The sequence below is a fragment of the Rhinatrema bivittatum genome, chromosome 4 (genome assembly GCF_901001135.1).
Source record: "Rhinatrema bivittatum chromosome 4, aRhiBiv1.1, whole genome shotgun sequence".
Classification (NCBI taxonomy): Eukaryota; Metazoa; Chordata; class Amphibia; order Gymnophiona; family Rhinatrematidae; genus Rhinatrema; species Rhinatrema bivittatum.
The window spans coordinates 198,357,497-198,375,866 of NC_042618.1; the positions used below are offsets into that span (position 1 = coordinate 198,357,497).

At 44.4% G+C, this 18,370-nt stretch overlaps 1 protein-coding gene across 1 annotated transcript in view; it reads right to left on the reverse strand.

Moving 5' to 3' along the window:
• TEX264 (testis expressed 264, ER-phagy receptor) overlaps positions 1-18,370 on the reverse strand; it is a 378,292-nt gene that overhangs the window by 270,773 nt on the left and 89,149 nt on the right. Inside the window, exon 2 of the mRNA XM_029599523.1 lies at positions 10,556-10,777. Coding sequence (XP_029455383.1) covers positions 10,556-10,777 — 222 coding nt within the window. The remainder of the gene's footprint in view (positions 1-10,555; positions 10,778-18,370) is intronic.

Below are 18,370 nucleotides of genomic sequence, written 5' to 3' on the forward strand. Positions count from 1 at the left end.
TCTACCATGTTCAGCATCTGAAAATCCATATGTAACGGAGCCTCCAGCAAAAATCAGTATACCTCCATCTCATTTTCTGAGAAATCTTCAGCATAGCTCTGAAAGTTCTTTTAGAGGTAGATCTTTAAAAAGTACGCGCGCGAACAAAAATACGCCGGATTTTATAAGATACGCGCGTAGCCACGCGTATCTTATAAAATCTGGGGTCGGCGTGCACAAGGCTGCGCAAAATCGGCGGCCTGCGCGCGCCAAGCCGCGCACAGCCTGCCTCCGTTCCCTCCGCGTCCCCCCACCTTCCCCTCCCTTCCCCTACCTAACCCACCCCGGCCCTACCTAAATCCCCCCCCCTACCTTTGTTGGGCAAGTTATGCCTGCTTGAAGCAGGCGTAACTTGTGCGCGCCGCCTCACATCCCCAGGCACAGGCCGCAGTGCCGGGGGACTCGGGACCGCCCTCCCGGCCCGCCCCCAAACCGTCACCACGCTCCCGGACCGCCCCTGACATGCCCCCTCCCACCCCTTTTACGAAGCCCCTGGACTTACGCGCGTCCTGGGGCTTTGCGCGTGCCGGCGGCCTATGCAAAATAGGCACGCAGGGCTTTTAAAATCTAGCCCTTAGGGTTTAAGGCACCTCTCAAAGTAGGCCATTCCAAGGTTGGTGCACACATATAAATTACCTTCTAGCCTACATATCGCTGATATGTTGCCACAATTTCCCATTATTGGGTGGCATAGTATAGTTGTTCAAATTCCTTATATGACCACTCTGATACTTTTACAAGGGTAATTTTATGGAAAAGGGATCATCTTGCAGGATATCACTTTTCAGAAGTACTTGTGGAAACAGACAATGTGAGGACCTTACAGCAAGAAATTTGTATCATGAGAAATGAACCAGTTTGCTTGTTAGTAGCCCCCAAATCTGGCATCCAAAAGCTGCTTGAGCCCTTTCCTGAGGCTCAAGCAGTACTGCAGAATACCTATGAGGCACAGCACTTCCGGAATGAAAAGTGCTTTGTGTTTGAGGACCATCGATTGATCATGTCTAAGCCTCAGTCAGAAAAGGCTTGGGCAGAGAAAGAATAGAGAGTTAAAAAGGAGGAAAGGGAAAGGATGAAGGAGAGTGAGTGTGAGTATGAGAACAGGCCAGCATGGGGGAAAAGGCGAAGTTAAGAATGGAACAAGGACATACAGACAAATAACCATAATTAAAACAGAAAGTACCCTAAGAGAAGAAAAAACTGAAGGAAAAGGCAGATTCGGGGAAATTTGAAGAATAAGGAAGACGAGGCACAAAGGCAGTGAGAATGAGGAAGTCTCAGAGCTGCTAAATAAAAGGTTAGAAACCAAGGTCTGGACAGATTTGGGCACAAAAAATAAATATATTTTTGGTTCAAACATTAGCCTTGTCCAAAGAAAGCCTCGGTTTGTAGGGAGGAGAAGACTGTAGAGAGCATACTTTGCAGAAGAAAAAAGCGCGTGAATAAAACTTTAAATACAAAATCATTGTTTTAATAAACGTTTTTTGACCTCCAGATTATATGCAGTGCTATGCAGCTGCTCCCAAATACTTCCCTACAGCAGTTTTTGATAAGTCATATTAAAATGCAGCTTGAAGACAACCAAACAATCCATATGAAGTGTGGTTTTCACCTTCTTGTAGATGATGCGGATTGGCACGGATCCAACTGGAGATCTAGTGAATGCAGGGATTATATCCTCTGACACTGTCAGGGGTACATGTGGACAAAGTGCTCCTCTAAATAGTGATGTATCTCACTCAACTGTGACAAGCAAATTCTAAATAGAAAGTGCTGGTCCCACTTGGCCAAACCAGTGAGTGTGAAAGTACACTCGAGTTTCACAGAACCTCATGATCTAGTCAAAATATTTTTCCTATCCAAAATCCAAGAGTCAAGGGCACCCCAACTGCTGCACCCCCGTACACTACTGTCCCTAAAACTAACACTATATAGACTATCTGGAACCTTGGAGCAGATGAGGCTGAGCTTGGGAGTCCAGCTCACCTTTCAGTACTAATATACCTCATTATTGATGAAGCTCAGCAGTACTAACTGGAAAAAGGAAGACCTGCACTATTGCACTGAGAGAAGCACACACTTAGGAAGCATCCCTTTCCATTAGGAAATAAGAAGCTGAGCTGAGCATGTGATAAACATTTTAACTTCAAAAATGTCATCTATGCACTGAAATAGATACCAGCAGCTAAGCAAATATTTATAAACAGGTGCCTAGAGCCTCAAAGCTCTGCTACTCATATCCTACTGCTCAGTGTTGTGACTTACTAATAGCCTGAGAACTCAAGAATTGTTAAGCTGGGGGATTTTCAGGACTCAGTGTAGCACCTGAAAATTCACAAGCACATTTGTTTACCCTATCCCTCTGAACCTTGCATACACAGTGTGTCTATCCCAGGGAATCTTGTCAATACACCCTGGGCTCAGGATTCTCCTCATGCACAAGCCACAGTACAGACTGGTCCTGGACTTGCAGATCTTCAGCCAATGAATCAATATCTGGGGTGCTCATGGGTCGCCCCCTATCTTCTGTGGGATGTTTACACACACACACACACCCTCACTCTCTCTAAGGCAGTTTTCTTCTTCCTCACACCATCAATAAAACTAGATTTAATTCTTTACATTTAGAATATTTAGTGATTTCTTTAGAAAAGAAAAAGTAGCAACATATTTTTAAATAGAGACGTTTTAGCTACTGTAGCCACACTAACCACAGACTCACAGCACACATTCAACATTATTCCCTCTTCCCCCCTCCACCTCTGACCCCCTCTCTCTCTCTGGATCCCTTGTCTCCAATCTCTTCCCTGGCCCTCCCCCTCTCTCTCTGTGTAAACCTCTCCCCTGGCTCCTCTCTCTAGATCCCTCTCTCCCCCTCCACCCTTTCCCTTCATCTCTGTATCCCTCTTCTTCCTTCCCTTCCCCAGTCCCACGCTCTGCATTCCTCCCTTTGTCTTTGTCCCTCCACCTCTTCCCAGACTCCTTTCTCTCTCTCTCTGTACCCCTTTCTCTCCACCCACTTCCTTGCCTCCCTTCTCTCTCTATACACCTCTCCCTCCACCCCTTCCCTCCCCATCCCCCTTTCTTTCTATCCTTCTCCCCCACTTCTTTCCTTGGTCCCTTCCCACTTCTCTGACTTTTCTCTCCCCCTGTATCCCTCCCTCCAATCCTTCTCGGTCCTCCCCTTTTCTCTATCTCTGTATTCCCCCCCCCCCCCCCCACACACACACACACTCAGCCCCTCTCTCTCTGTATCCCTTTCCCTCTCCCCTTACCTCAACCTCTTCTCTGTATCCCTCCCCAAATCCTTCCTAAAAGCCCCCTTACTCACCCCCTCCCTGTATTCCTCTCTTCCCAATCCCCGCTCTTTCTGTATCTCTCCCCATCCTTGTTCTCTCTTTTATCCTTCTTCCTCCCATCCCTTCCCCTGGCCCCCTCCTCTATTCCTCTCCTCATATTCCTATCTCTGTATCCATCTCCCCCCACCCCTTCCGCTAGACCCCTCGCTCTTTATATCCCTCTTTACCTGCTTCCATCCTCCCCCTCCCTGTTCCCCCACCCCATATCTCTTCCCCCCACCACCGCCCCTTCCCCTGGCTCCCTTCTCTATCCTTCCCCACTTCCCCTAGGCCCCTCCTCTCTGTATCCCTCTCATGTCCCCTCTCCCTCTGTGCACCTCTCTTCCCTTACTTCTCGCTCTCTGTATCCCTCTGCCTTCTTCTCATGCCCCTGCCATTACATATATTTTGTTTTTGTTATTCTTCCAATAGGGCTGACACATCCTGAACACATCACCTCTACCCACTGACACAGAGAGAATGCCTTTCCTTTCTACCCTGCTCTTGAAGCTTTGATTTTTAAATTACCACTACCACCACCACCAGTAACCCCCTCTCTTCCTCCCCCTCCCCTCCCCCGCAAGTGACCCACAATTTCTTTTCTCTCCAAATCCCCAGTGAAGAAATTCAAGAGAGAGAGAGAGAGAGAGAGACCACTCTGCTAAGCACTGCTCACACCGGATTCTCATTAAAGAAAGCTTCACAAAATGAAACGGCAAAAATCGCTCCACTCCCACCTTGGGCATTCCTGGGGTACATTCGGTGGTGGAAGGAGAGGGGGCTATTTGGAGAAGCCGTTGCTATGGCAACAGCAATTTGATTAAAACTGTCTCTCTCTTTACCTCTTCTTTATCAGTCTTTCAGCTATTTCCTCCCTTTTACATGCCTTTCTCTAACCCTCTCTTCTTTCCTCCATATTTTCTCTTGCCTCACACATTTCTTTCCCATTCATTTTCACTCTATCACCTCTTTTTCTCCATTTGTCCTTTCTCAGCTCTCTCTCTCTCTCTCTTTGCTACTCCACCCCCACACATTTTCCCCTCTTATCTCGTACGCTTTCTCTCATCCATCTCTCTTCCAACAGGTGCCTGGGGAGCGGTGCATGACTGCGCTGTCTAAAAATGAAATCCACAGCACTTCCCCCCATCTCAGGACTGGGAGCCAAGGAAACCCAAACGCAGGCGAAAGACAGCAAAAAATGAGTGGGAAGCGCTGAGCTTTGAAGAAAAATCACAATACAGAGAGAGACTTTCCCCGCCGCCTGTATGTACACCTGCATGGACTGCATCACAGAACTGCGTGAAATAAACAGGGCAGGCGCAGCTTAAGTCCCGTGAAGGCAGGCAATACAAAACATTTTCCACTGTATTTTATTACAATTAGGGGGGGGACGGGGGCAACTTTAAAAAAAAAATAAGCAGGATCGTGGCAGAGTCCATGAGCATTTTCCTCTGGGGACTTTGCAGCGGTTTCCAAAGTGGAAATTATGCTTGTACCTTCCCTCTGAAAAACCACATGGGGGAAACAGTGCCTGAAGTTATTTGCACCTGCTTCTTCTGCAGATATTTCTTCTATGAGCACTGTCACACGGTTTTGAAAACGCACAATTACGTGCATTGTTGCTACCCCCTCACAGACCTAACCCCCACCTCTGAGCCTGCCTGCATTTCTCACTGGTGAAAGCACGCATGGAGTTGATCCCCACGCACGCTATCACCTGCCTACAGGGTGGGCAATTTCAGACAGCCGTTTATTGATTGGATTTGCAGTATATTCCACCTTTCAGACACCTCAAAGCAGATGACATTCGGGTACCTGGAGGTATTTTCCTTGACCCAGAGGGCTCACACTCTGTTTATACCTGAGGCAGTGAGTGGAGGGTAAAGTGATTTGCCCACGGACACACATAAAAAAGTCTTTTGAAATTTTCCCTCTCCATCTCCAACTAACAGTAACATCCCATACTGTCTGCTGTGTGTGCAATTTATCAGCTGCTGTATTATTGCCACTGGGATATGCTGCGTTGTAACTGGCAGCCTCCGGTATCCAGGAGGAGGAGGACACTCTGCCCCCATCTTGTGCTGTTATCCAGGTTGAAATACAATGTAGCCCCCTGCCTCTCCTCGCTCCGGGCATGCCTTTCCATCTAATCAGGTAGTGACACAGACGGTAAAGATGTGGAGGGCTCCCTGTAAAGAAACCAGGGTTCCAGGTGGTGACCTCTCTCCTCTTTCGCTGTTAGAAGACAATACTAATATCTTTGTAGTTACCTTTCATACTGATGTTGACTTACAGTTCCTGGGTCAATTGTGGGATGAAAGGAGCTGGGATAATGTTTAGATCTTTAAAGGCTGACTCTGGTTTAAAGGATGAACTGGAGGACCTGTATAAGCAGATTAGAGGGGCCTTGTACAAAAGCTGAGTGTGGTAAAGTGGAACAGAACCCACCCACTAAGGTGAAAGCCACGTTAATGCTGGCTGATGAAGGGGGTAAAATAGTCTCCTGGTTGATTAATCAGTGGAATGCAGACTTGTGGTTGAAATGGCAGGAGAGTGAATGGGATAAAGATCTGGAAGATGACCCATGCTGCCTCTTTATGTAATCATAGGACGGAGTTACTTTATAAGTTGTTATGTAGGGCATAGCGATACTAAGTTTTTTATATAATATTTTCTCCTTCCTCGTCAGGACTCTGGTAGCAAGGATATGGGGAGAAAAGATCTTATATCCATTTGTGGTGGTTTTGCCCTGTAGGCTGTAGGTTCTGGTCACAAGTAAAAGTTAAAGTTGAGGAAACTCTTGGGGTACTGGTACGTCTCATGCCCACCTCGTGTTTATTAGAAGGGGGAGGGTTTAGAACTTTTAAATGTATATTTATGTAAATTGTGTGCCCAGTTGATCCTGGCAGCTAAATTTGCGATAGTCACAATCTGGAAGATGAAACCGTTGATTGTGCATTGGAAGAAACAGGTGCACAAGGTGGCCCAAATTGAGAAATTGACACATGAGCTGAGATATAATAGCGCTATGCATGTTCGAATATGGGGGAAGTACAGATACTCTGTTTCAAAACATTGATTTGGAACTTCTAATGCAGTGTCATTTACTATTGCATTTTATTTGTATTACTGAGAGTCTTCTGTAATGTACTTCCACTGAGAATTGTTGCTGTACTGCTGTATTTGTATGATGGAGTTGTTTGGTTGAGCTGCCAATTTCAATAAACAAACAGTTTAAAAAAAATACAATGCATAATAGACTCTGGCACTGCCAGCTTTATGCATTTAAGCAAATTTTGCAAATATGAGAAGTGAACTGCACTTAACCACACCTGCTTAAAGAGTTAAGTTGGTTGCTGTTTCTGGCAATCCAACAGAAGGCAAAAAACAAGTAGGATTTTTGCAAAATTGTTTTCTCGCACACAGAACCAGCCCTCCAGGAGCTCTGTACCTACAAATTACAATCTCAATAAATCAAACTCCTGTAATATCAACAACCTGCCAGACCTTACCCGATTTCACTTTAAGAAGTTGAGAACGTCATCTCAGTTGGTAGCATGTACTATAACTCAATCACTCTCAGCATGAAGAACCCTTTTCTCTGGGTGAGCATAAACCTCATATGGTCTAATGTAAACAGATGACTACTTGTTTTCTGTCTTGAGATACACAGAAGTTCCCTGCTAGTACTCAAAAGGGCAAAAAACTCATTGCTAGAGAGTGCTTAGATCTCCCTAGTACTCACCTTCATGACGTGGTGGCCATGTCAGCCTCCAAGCTGAGTCCAACACCTGTAAAATCGGGATGGTCATAACTTTCAGTGACCTCACTTGGGGCCATTTCCTCCCACACAAGCACAATTGCAAATAAACAGTGTCCCAGTTAAATACCTTAAGGTCAGACCAAAATACAGGGAATAAAAATGATTCCTAGAAAAATGTCCCTATTAAGCCATGGTCCACATTAACCATTTCATTGAAATCTGCAGCTTTTTTATTTTAAACAGCTAAATTTTATTTATCTAACAGGGATAAGAGAGTCACCACTTTCTGGGTTAAGTGATCTCAAGTTTCCCCAGTGTGGCAGACCGCTCTGAGAGTGAAATGAAAACACGGCGCTTCCCTCTATCATGAAACAGGATGCATTCCAACATGTTTGTTTGTTGTACAGTATTGTGTCTAGCAGTAAACTTCTGCTATAGTTACAGTTCCCAAACTCATTTCTTGGGACCCTCTGCCAGGTCTGGTTTTAAGAGACAACAAACACAACATGCAAATTAACCTGGTTCTTAGACAAACATATGCAAATATTAATTATGAATATTTATTGCAGATATCCTCAAAACAAATCTGATCCCCAGGGCCCAGTTTGGGAAACCCTGGGGCCAATGCAATAATTTTCACGGAAAGCGGGTGCTGACTTTTCAATGCCCGCTTTCTTAACGCAGTCTGCTGAGGTTTTTTTTGTTTTTGTTTTTTTTTTTTTACTGAAGTAGTACAGAAAAGCTGTTTTTCTGCTTTTCTGTACTTCTTTGTGCTCAGCTATTAACGCCTGCTCCGGGCAGGCGTTAATAGCTGAGCAATAAATGTGCGTCTGAGATGCACATTTATTTCTTTGCATTTGGAGTGAATGAGTAATAGCCTCATTCACATGCATTTGCATGTGATAAGCGCTAACTCATTCACTCTGCGGACGCGTGTTAAATAGACGCTAATCCCCCTATTGCATTAGGGGGTGGATTAGCGCCTATTTAACCCGCGTCCGACTGCGGTTTATACAGTGCGCTCAGCTGAGCGCACTGGATTGCATTCCCCCCGTTAAAGAAGATCATCTGTATAAAAGATTTAGTTTGAAATAAAAGGGCAAGAAGTCTGTCTCATAACCCAGATTTGTAATAAGAACATAAGATATGCCATACTGGGTCAGACCAAGGGTTCATCAAGCCCAGGATCCTGTTTCCAACAGTGGCCAATCCAGGCCATAAGAACCTGGCAAGTACCCAAAAACTAAGTCTATTCCATGTTACTGTTGCTAGTAATAGCGGTGGCTATTTTTTCTAGGTCAACTTAATTAATAGCAGGTAATGGACTTCTCCTCCAAGAACTTATCCAATCCTTTTTAAAACACAGGTACACTAACTGCACTAACCACATCCTCTGGCAACAAATTCCAGAGTTTAATTGTGCGTTGAGTGAAAAAGAACTTTCTCCGATTAGTTTTAAATGTGCCCCATGCTAACTTCATGGAGTGCCCCCTAGTCTTTCTACTATCTGAAAGAGTAAAAAACCGAATATCTACATGTTCTAGACCTCTCATGATTTTAAACACCTCTATCATATCCCCCCTCAGCCATCTCTTCTCCAAGCTGAAAAGTCCTAACCTCTTTAGTCTTTCCTCATAGGGGAGCTGTTCCATCCCCTTTATCATTTTGGTCACCCTTCTCTGCACCTTGGAAATTGCTACACACTATGGGGTAGATTTACAAAAAATGCGCGTTCGCGTACTTTTGTTGGCGCACCAGTCGCAAACAAAAGTACGCTGGATTTTAGTAGATACGCGCGTAGCCGCGCGTATCTGCTAAAATCCAGGATCGGCGCGCGCAAGGCTGCCGATTTTGTGCAGCCGGTGCGCACCAAGCTGCGCAGCCTACCCCCGTTCCCTCCGAGGTCGCTCCAAGCGGCCTCGGAGGGAACTCGCTTTTGCCCTCCCCTCACCTTCCCCTCCCTTCCTCTATCTAACCCACCCCCCCGGCCCTATCTAAACCCCCCCCCCACCTTTGTCCGGGGATTTACGCCTCCCGGAGGGAGAAGTAAATCCCCGCGCGCCAGCGGGCCGCTAGCGCCGAGACCTGGGGGCGGTTCCAGAGGGCGCGGCCACGCCCCCGGACCTCCCCGGGCCGAAACCACGCCCCCTGGGCCCGCCCCCGAAACGCCACGTCCCGCCCCCGACATGCCCCCGACACGCCCCCCTCGAAAAACCCCGGGACTTACGCGAGTCCCGGGGCTCTGCGCACGCCGGCGAGCAGGGATCTTAAAATCCGCCCCTTTACAGGGACTGCAATGTTCTTTTGGGGGTCTGAACACAAACAACTTTCTAGAATTCTGCTCAATTCACTCTTATACCACATGGCGTTTTACTTCATTTTTCATGAGTTTTGCCTCCTCCACTCATTACCATGATATACTGAGGGGTAGATTTTCATAAGAGCACGCGCGCACGCGTCCATGTGCATGCTCTTCCCGGCACGCACACATGAACGCGCCGATTTTATAACATGCGCGCATGTTATAAAATCATTGGACCATATGCGCAAGGGGGGGGGGGGGGAGTAAAGTTTTGCAAATTCACATCTCGGCCTTCCCCATTTCCTTCCCAGTCCGCTCCAATTAAGGGAAGTTCCCTACCCCCTACCCTCCCTTCCCCTCTCCTCCCCAACCCCTAATTCCTACCTTTTTTTTTCCTTGTTCTTCAATTTACTTCAGGGCCCGACCTGAAGTAATCTGCGCGCCCGGCAGCCGGCCGGCGCATGCGGCTCCAGGACAGTGATGAATGCCGCTGTGACATCCCGCCCCCCTGCCCCACCCCCCGCCCACCCAGGACACGTCCCTGGGCCTGCCCCTTCCAAGAGGCCCAGCAGTTCTGCACATAACAGGGGTTACGGCGTGGTCGGGCCCCTTTGAAGATGCACGCGGCATTGGCAAGGCCCGCCATGCATGTAACCCCCGTTTTGTATGCGCGCACACAATTTAAAATCTGGCTGTTTGTGGGTTTTGGTTGTTTTTGGGTTTTGTTTTTTTTAACATGTGTAGGCATGGGGAGGTTCTGAGATGGAGGGAAAAAGAGAGTCACCACATCCAGGGAAAAAGAACAGGTTTCTACTGAAAAGGAAGGGATGCCCACGTTGTAAACTGCCTAGAGCGTATTATATATAGGCAATTTATAAATGAAAAAAAAAGTCATAATTATGAATCTGACTATATAGAAGACTAAAGTATTCCACAGAACATTTACAATACGGTATCATCATCAGCTCTAATAAAGAAACCAATCAAAGAAAGAAAAAAAAAAAAAAAGAGGACATTGATTCATGGATTGAATTATCAGGCGTTAATTGCATTTGCATTCCATCATGTGACTGAAGCTGCACAAATTTAAGAGAGGAGAGGTAAAACACTAACCTTGATATAGGTGTCTAGAGCAGGGTGGACCCGATTGGTGGCTAGCTGGATAGAGAAAGGGGTGGTATAGGGGAAGGTTGCCATGACTACATGGCTGAGTTCTGGGAAGGTGATGAACTTGAAGGCATATTTCTGGAAAAGGCGAGTCATCTCTGGGGTGGGTTTCTCATCTCCCTCACTCAAGATGCTGCCCACAATGTAACGGCACTTCTCAGCAGGCACCTGTCAATCAGAAAAAAAAACAAACAGGAACACAGGGATGTAAGATAAGCACCATGCAAGCAGAGATCCTATACAGTTGTTAAAATGTTATTTTTAGGTAAGTCCCAATTACTAATTCTTTTCACACAAATGTAAGTAGTTTAATATTAGAGCAATTAGGGCAAGCATGGTCAGTATATGGACGGGAGTCATCCAATGAACACTGAGTGCCACAGGTAGATCAGTGCAAGACAGTTCCTTTCCAGACAATACTGACTCAATTTCCTAGTATGGTGCTTTCCTCTGGGACAAATGAAACACAGATCAAATTAATATGAGGGTGATTGAAATCTCCCGTTATTATTGAGTTGCCAAATTTATTTGCCTTTCTAATTTCAGCTAGCATTTTACTGTCTGTTTCTTCATCCTGGCCAGCTGGAAGGAAATATACACCTACTGTTATACTTTTACCTGTCACATATGGAATTTCTATCTGTAAGGATTTGGTAGTGCAATTTGTTTCTTGCAGTACTTTTTTTCTGCTTGACTCTATGCCATCCTTTATATATAGTGACACCCATCCACCAATTTCAACTGCCCTGTCACTTTGATATAATTTATACCCTGGTATCACAGTGTCCCACTGGTTATCCTCCTTCAACCATATCTCTGAGATGCTAATTATGTGTATATCCTTGTATAATGCCATACAATCTAACTCTCCAATCTAACTTCTGGCATTCGCATACAGACATTTTAAAGTATGTTTTTTTTATTTGTATTTGTGTTCACAACCTGCTTATTAGTAGATGATACAGGCAGTGTATAGTCATTCACATCTGTGCTCTCTTTATTTAAATCCAGATGGGCTGCTTTAGCTTTAACCACAGCCTCTCTTTCTGAATATTCTAATGTCCCTATTTTGCCAGTACCCTTGGAAGATTCCTCCCTCTGAACCATGCACTTATGAGTGACTACTAACTTTCTCCCTTGTCTAGTTTAAAAGCTGCTTTAATTATTAAATGTTCCTTAACACTAAATTGAGGAACAGTGTCCTTGGCTTCAGGAAGAACAGCGAGGAACTAAAAAGAGCTTTTTATGGCATAGAGCAATAAGTCACAATATGCCATTACTCACATAGAAAAACATTGTTACAAGGAGGAGAGGAGGGAGAAAGGGATGGGTAACGTCATGAGGAAATGATAAAATCTTATGAATTAATTCTATCAAAATCTGCAGAAAATTCATATGGGAAAATATGGTGCAAGGTCATGTCAGCCATTTAGAAGCCAATCAACACTTAGTGAGGGGAAGCCAAAACAACAAATTTAACTAGAGAACTTAGTGGTACAGGCACTACACATTATTGTATACACTGACAACACAGCTACTTATGATACAGCATGGACAGTGCTAGGTTCCAAAGTAGACATTCCAGAGGTGGAAAAAAATGAAAGGACTTGAAAAAACAAATAGAAAAAAGTTCAAGGCAGGACTGGAAAAATATTAGAAACCAGGTCAAACGAGTTCCTAAAATTCAGAAAAGAAAAAAAAGAATAAAAATACAAACATTAAAAAAAAAGGGCATAAGGAAAATAAAGACCAACAAAACAATAACAAAAGAGAGCAAAAAAAAGCAAAGAAAAAATAAGGAAAAAATTGTCCCTGGCTTTCAAACATTTTTGACTGGTTCCTAAATATATTTCTACCTCTGGATCAAAGGTGTGACAGTTGTACTTCAGTGCAAAAAAGTATAAAATCATGTATCTGAAGTGCAAAAACCCATTATCCACTTATCAATTAGGAGGACAAGAAGTTGCAGCATAAAAACAGGAAAGGGATCTAAGCTAAAAGTAATCATCTCAGATGACCTGAAGGTTGCCAGATGATGTAATAAAGCAAGAGGAAAAGCTAACAGGTAAAAAGGCAGAGGTATAATCAGCAGGAAAAAGGAAATAATATTGCCATTGCAACCCTACCTTGACAACTATGCTCAATTCTGGAAGCTGTACCCTTGTAAAGACATTGTGAAGATGGAAGCAGTTCAGAGAAGAGCTACTAAAATGATGCAGGGCCAGCACACAAACCAGCCTTTTCACAATACCCTTCCAACAGTCTTCCCTTTAGAAAAAGATCATCTGAAGGAGGAAATGACAACACTGAGCGCCTGTTGGACGCTTGAACGTGAGCTCCTCCACCCAGCGAGATTGAATTGGCTGTTATCCCAGGCATCGGGGTGCATTTTTCACTAAAACTAATCTTTTTCACCTTACTGGTATACACTGATGTCCCATCATTGAAAATCAATCAATTTCCGCAAGCTTTCCTATAAAAAACAAGGCTCGGAGAACACGGCCAACCTGGACAAAATGGCAGCGAGTGATGGAGCAAAATCTGATCACGAGCCAGATGAAGCCCCCTTATGCTTTCGGACGCAGGGCGGAGTTCTGCGATCTGCGATGTGACATCAAAACTTATAAAAACTGAGATGATGGAAGCTACGGGAGAATGAAGGAGGAAATATCTGAATTGGGGGCATCGGCTTTTCGAATTTGAGACACGCACTGACTCGCTAGAAACTGAGATTAAACAACTGAAAGGAGACCATAAACTTGGAATGCATCTCTCTGTCCAAAAATGTGGAACAGTGGACCCCAAACCTGTCCTGGAGGGCCACCAGCCAGTCGGGTTTTTGGGATATCCTCAATGAATATGCATGAGAGAAACTTTGCATGCACTGCCTCCATAACATGCAAATTTTCTCTCATGCATATTCATTGTGGATATCCCGAAAACCCGACTGGCTGGTGGCCCTCCAGGACAGGTTTGGGGACCACTGATGTGGAAGATCTCGAAAACCACTCATGCCGTTCAAACCTACGCTTCCGTGTCATACATGAATCACCAGAATACAACAAATCTGACAGGCCTTGCTCTCTACAACGGACCCAGCGGATCCTCTCTCGAAAAACAGCATCAAATTGGAAAGGGCGCACAGATCCCTTGGGCGGCAGTTGCTGAACTGTCCTCGTGACATAGTAGCATTCTTTCACAGTTACAATACTAAGGAGAAAGGGGCCGGATTTTAAACATACGCGCGCGGGGTACATTTGTGCGCGCTACCTGGTGCGCACAAATGTACGCCCGATTTTATAACATGCGCGCACAGCCGCACGCATGTTATAAAATTCGGGGTTGGCATACGCAAGCGGGTGCACACTAGTGCACCTTGCGCGCGCTGAGCCCTAGGGGAGCTCCGATGGCTTTCCCCATTCCCTCCGAGGCCGCTCCGAAATCAGAGCGGCCTCGGAGGGAACTTTCCTTCACCCCCTCCCCCCACCTTCCCCTCGCTTCCCCTATCTAACCCACCCCCCAGCCCTACCTAAATCCCCCCCCATCTTTATTTTGTAAATTATGCCTGCCTCTGGCAGGTGTAACTTGCACGCGCTGGCCGGCTGCCGGCACGCGATCTCCCGGTACGACCACTGTACCAGAGGCCTCGGTCCCGCCCCCACCCCTTTCACAAAGCCCCAAGACATATGCGCATCCCGGGGCTTTGCGCACATCGCCGGGCCTATGCAAAATAGGCTCAGCACATAACCCTTTTAAAATCCACCCCAAAGTGTACAGTGCAGCTAGGAAACAACCATCATGGAAATGGGAAAGCCATGAAGTCACAGTTTATGCTGATATATCCCCTATAATATTACATAAGCAACAGGATCTATGAGAGATCACCACTATCCTACGTAAAGAAGGGATTCGTTACTGTTGGCTTCATCCCTTTGGTTTGTGGTTCTCCATTAAAGGTGTATCCCACTGTGTGAAATCTTGTGACGAAGCGTCTGCAATTCTTGAGGAGGCCGGTTATTCAGTTCCAGAGCGTGGCCATAGTCCCCATAATCCGCTTCAGCACAAGGAAGAACCTCCTCAAATGGCAACACATTGGAAAGGGAGGAAACTCAGCAGGCTCCAACTCTGCTGCGGGTGCCACATGAGACTATAGACTGGGTCTTTACATTATTTTATGATTCACTAAGGCTATGGGGCAAGGTCTTCTGCAAGGTTTCTTTGCATGAGCATTAATAGATGCCTGGGTCATTTATATAAATTATGTAATTTGTAAGCTCGTTGGATGGGGTACCGTGGGTCTCGTGGCTCAATCCTCCCTTGGTACTAATGGAATTGTCCTTTTTTTTTTTTTTACTTTTTCATGGAGGGTTGGGAAGGGAATAGGGTGGGAGGAGTAGGAATCCGCTATTTTTGGTTATTTTTATCCCAGCATTGGATTTGTCACACGGATACTCTTGTTGCCGAATTTACTCTGGGCAACATATATTCTCTTATTAATATCGGAGCATTTGGCACAGTGCCGCCACTCGGTATGGGATTATTATTATTCAGGGGTGGTTTCATTATATAATTTACAACCCTTATCCACTACTTAGCATGGCCACTTTTAAGGTCCTCACTCTAAGTGTTAAAGGTCTTAACACGCACCGTAAACGGCGCTTATTATTCTCGGATTTACAAAGGTCTTCAACTTCGATAGCCCTGCTTCAAGAAACATTTAAAATCTAGATATGAATATCTCATGCGCTCCAATCTTTATACATCTCAATACTGGGCAGTGAGCACTAAGGATGCTAGATATGTGGGAGTGGGTATTCTCATCAGAAGAGACTTATATTTGAATGTGTATCATGTCACAGGGATCCCAAGGGCAGATATATTATCCTAGTGATCCGGGTGGGAGAAGCAAAATATACATTTATCAACCTGTATGCTAACTCACGGCAAGGACTCTTTTACTGAATAAAGCGAGATCATTTTGTCTAAAGCAGAGGGTAGTCTCATAATAGGTGGTGATTTTAACATTACAGTTAACCCTACTGGCCTTTGGACACCCTTAAGGAGCGGTTGCAAATCTTTGCAGTCTTTCCTGGCTCAATTGGGAGTACTTGATGTTTGGAGATCCAGATACTCAAGATCTCAGAAGTATAATTTTTTTTCTAGTGTACACAAACTTACTCCAGAATAGATCTCTTAATGGTAGATAAAGGGATTATGAATAATGTTGTCAATGCAGATATTGATACTATTACCTGGTCGGATCACACCCCGGTTTGGATAACCTTAGAGTTTGTTAATTATGATAAAGGTCAGCTCTTCTGGAGGCTTAATGATAATTTATTAGAGGATGAGGGTTTTGTAAAGCAAATACAGGTGTCCATTGAAAATTATTTATGCACTAATGATATAGACAATATGTCCCCAGTGATTCTCTGGGACTGTTTAAAAGTTGCTTTGAGAGGTCAGATGATATCCAGGGTAGCCTATGTAAAGAAAAGGAGGGAAAAGTAGGGAAAAGGAAAGGATGGCATTACTTTCCCAATTAATACAACTAGAAACTATTCACAAGCCAATTTTGATCTCTGTTTTTTCAGTTTGTGCCAACTGAAAAAACAGAGATCAAAATTGGCTGAACTGGATACTGCACTAATAGCGCACCATTCAGACTGCTTAAATCAGAGATATTTTGAGGGTGGGAATAAGCAGGGAAACTATTAGCAAACAAATGGAAGGTGAGGGCTATCCAAAATAATGTAGTTAAAATTAAGGATGACTCAGAGGTTATGCTTACTACCAATAAAGAGATCAGGCACTGCTTCCTTAGGTTTTACTCACAACTGTAAGCGCTGCTCCTAATATCAAGAGCTCGGAGATTGATCGATTTCTCACTGACATGACAGAGGCACAACATGCTGTGTTAGACAAAGAAATCTCTACCCTAGAAGTTGTTCAAGCAATCAAACACCTGAAGCCCCGGAAATCATCTGGTTTAGATGGTTTCATAGTACGCTTCTATCAAATATTTGCTACATATCTCGCTCACCCCCTTGTACATGTGTTTAATTCATTGAAGGTCGACCATTCTATCATGCAAAACTCTAATCAAGCAGCTATCACCATCTTAGTAAAACCGGGGCAGGACCCCACAAACTGTGGATCTTACCGCCCAATTTCTTTAATTAACATTAATCTCAAGCTTTTAGCAAAAATACTGGCAGAACGGCTGAATGGCTTCATAGCAAACATTATCCATCAGGATCAAGCAGGTTTCATACCAGGCTGGATGGCCTCTGATAACGTACGTAAAACCCTAGATTCCATTTAGTGGCACAAAGTAAACAATTGCCCTTTTTGCTCCTTACCATAGATGCAGAAAAGGCATTTGATTTAGTACACTGGCCTTTTCTTTTTGCCACCTTACAGAAAATGCAATTTGGTGATGCATTTCTCCACTGGATGCACAAATTATATGATCACCCTACAGTGTGCATAAAAATCAATGGTGGTTATACTGCTTCATTCCCGGTGGGCTGAGAAACACGGCAGGGATGTCCACTGTCACCTCTATTGTTCTGCTCTCTTCCTAGAGCCATTCGCCACATGCATTCACAATAACCCGCAGATCCAGGCTGTAGAAACAGTGGATTTCTCTTCGAAATTATCATTATTTGCTGATGATATTTTATTCACGGTATGTGAGTCCATCACTTCTCTACCAGCAATTGTGTCAGAAATTACTCTTTTTAGCTCAGACTCTGGATTTAAAACCAACTAGGAAAAATCTGAGATCTTGAACATCACATTGCCTGCGGCACAGGCGGAAAGGTTGCAGTCAGCCTTTCCTTTTAAATGGGTTTCTAGGAAAATTAAATATCTAGGAGTGTTCACTGGTAACCAAGAGGATATATTCCAGTTAAACTATCCACCCTTACTAGCACTTATTTATAAAGATATGGAGGAGTGGGTCAGGTACCACATTTCTTGGGAAGAATAGTGGTGGTCAAAATGAACATACTGCCACAGCTTACTTATTTGTTTCAAACCATCCCTTTTGAAGTACCATCTAAATTAATATCTCCATGGCAAAAACACCTTATGCAATTTCTTTGGGCAAGAAGATCTCCCAGAATTACTAAAAGAGTCCTCTTTTTCTCTAAATCTCAAGGGGGTTTAGGTGTCCCTAACCCTTCTTGATACCGTGATATAATTCTATAATTATATTATATGCCAGTCTATAATTGCCCAACTAAGGACAATTATAGACTGGCATAAAATCAAGTGTCCGAAACCTTGGGTGCTTTTAGAACAGGCAATCATAGGGGCAAAGCCATTACAGGCTCTGGTATGGCAATCCAAACAAACTTGAAGACCCTGGGTGGCTGTCCCACCCTCACTATCTCATACTCTGAATATATGGGACAAATGGACATCATATTTGATAGAGGATAGGGTATACTTTCTAAGTTCTTTCTTGTTTTACAATACTTTCTTCACTCCTGGCCTCCCCATAGCTTCATTCTCTCAGTGGAAATCTAAAGGTATTACCAGGTGGGCACATATGTGGGGGCTTAGGGGTTTTGCAGATTTCACAGACCTACAAAATAAATACCAATTATCTCAACAGGAAGTTTTTCCCTATCTACAATTACGCCACTTCATGATAAGAGCGCAGATTAACATTAACCTTTCTAGGGGGGCTTCTTTCTTTAAATCACTGTGCAGAAATGCGAACAGAATTGTAAAAGTATGTCTAAACTTTAT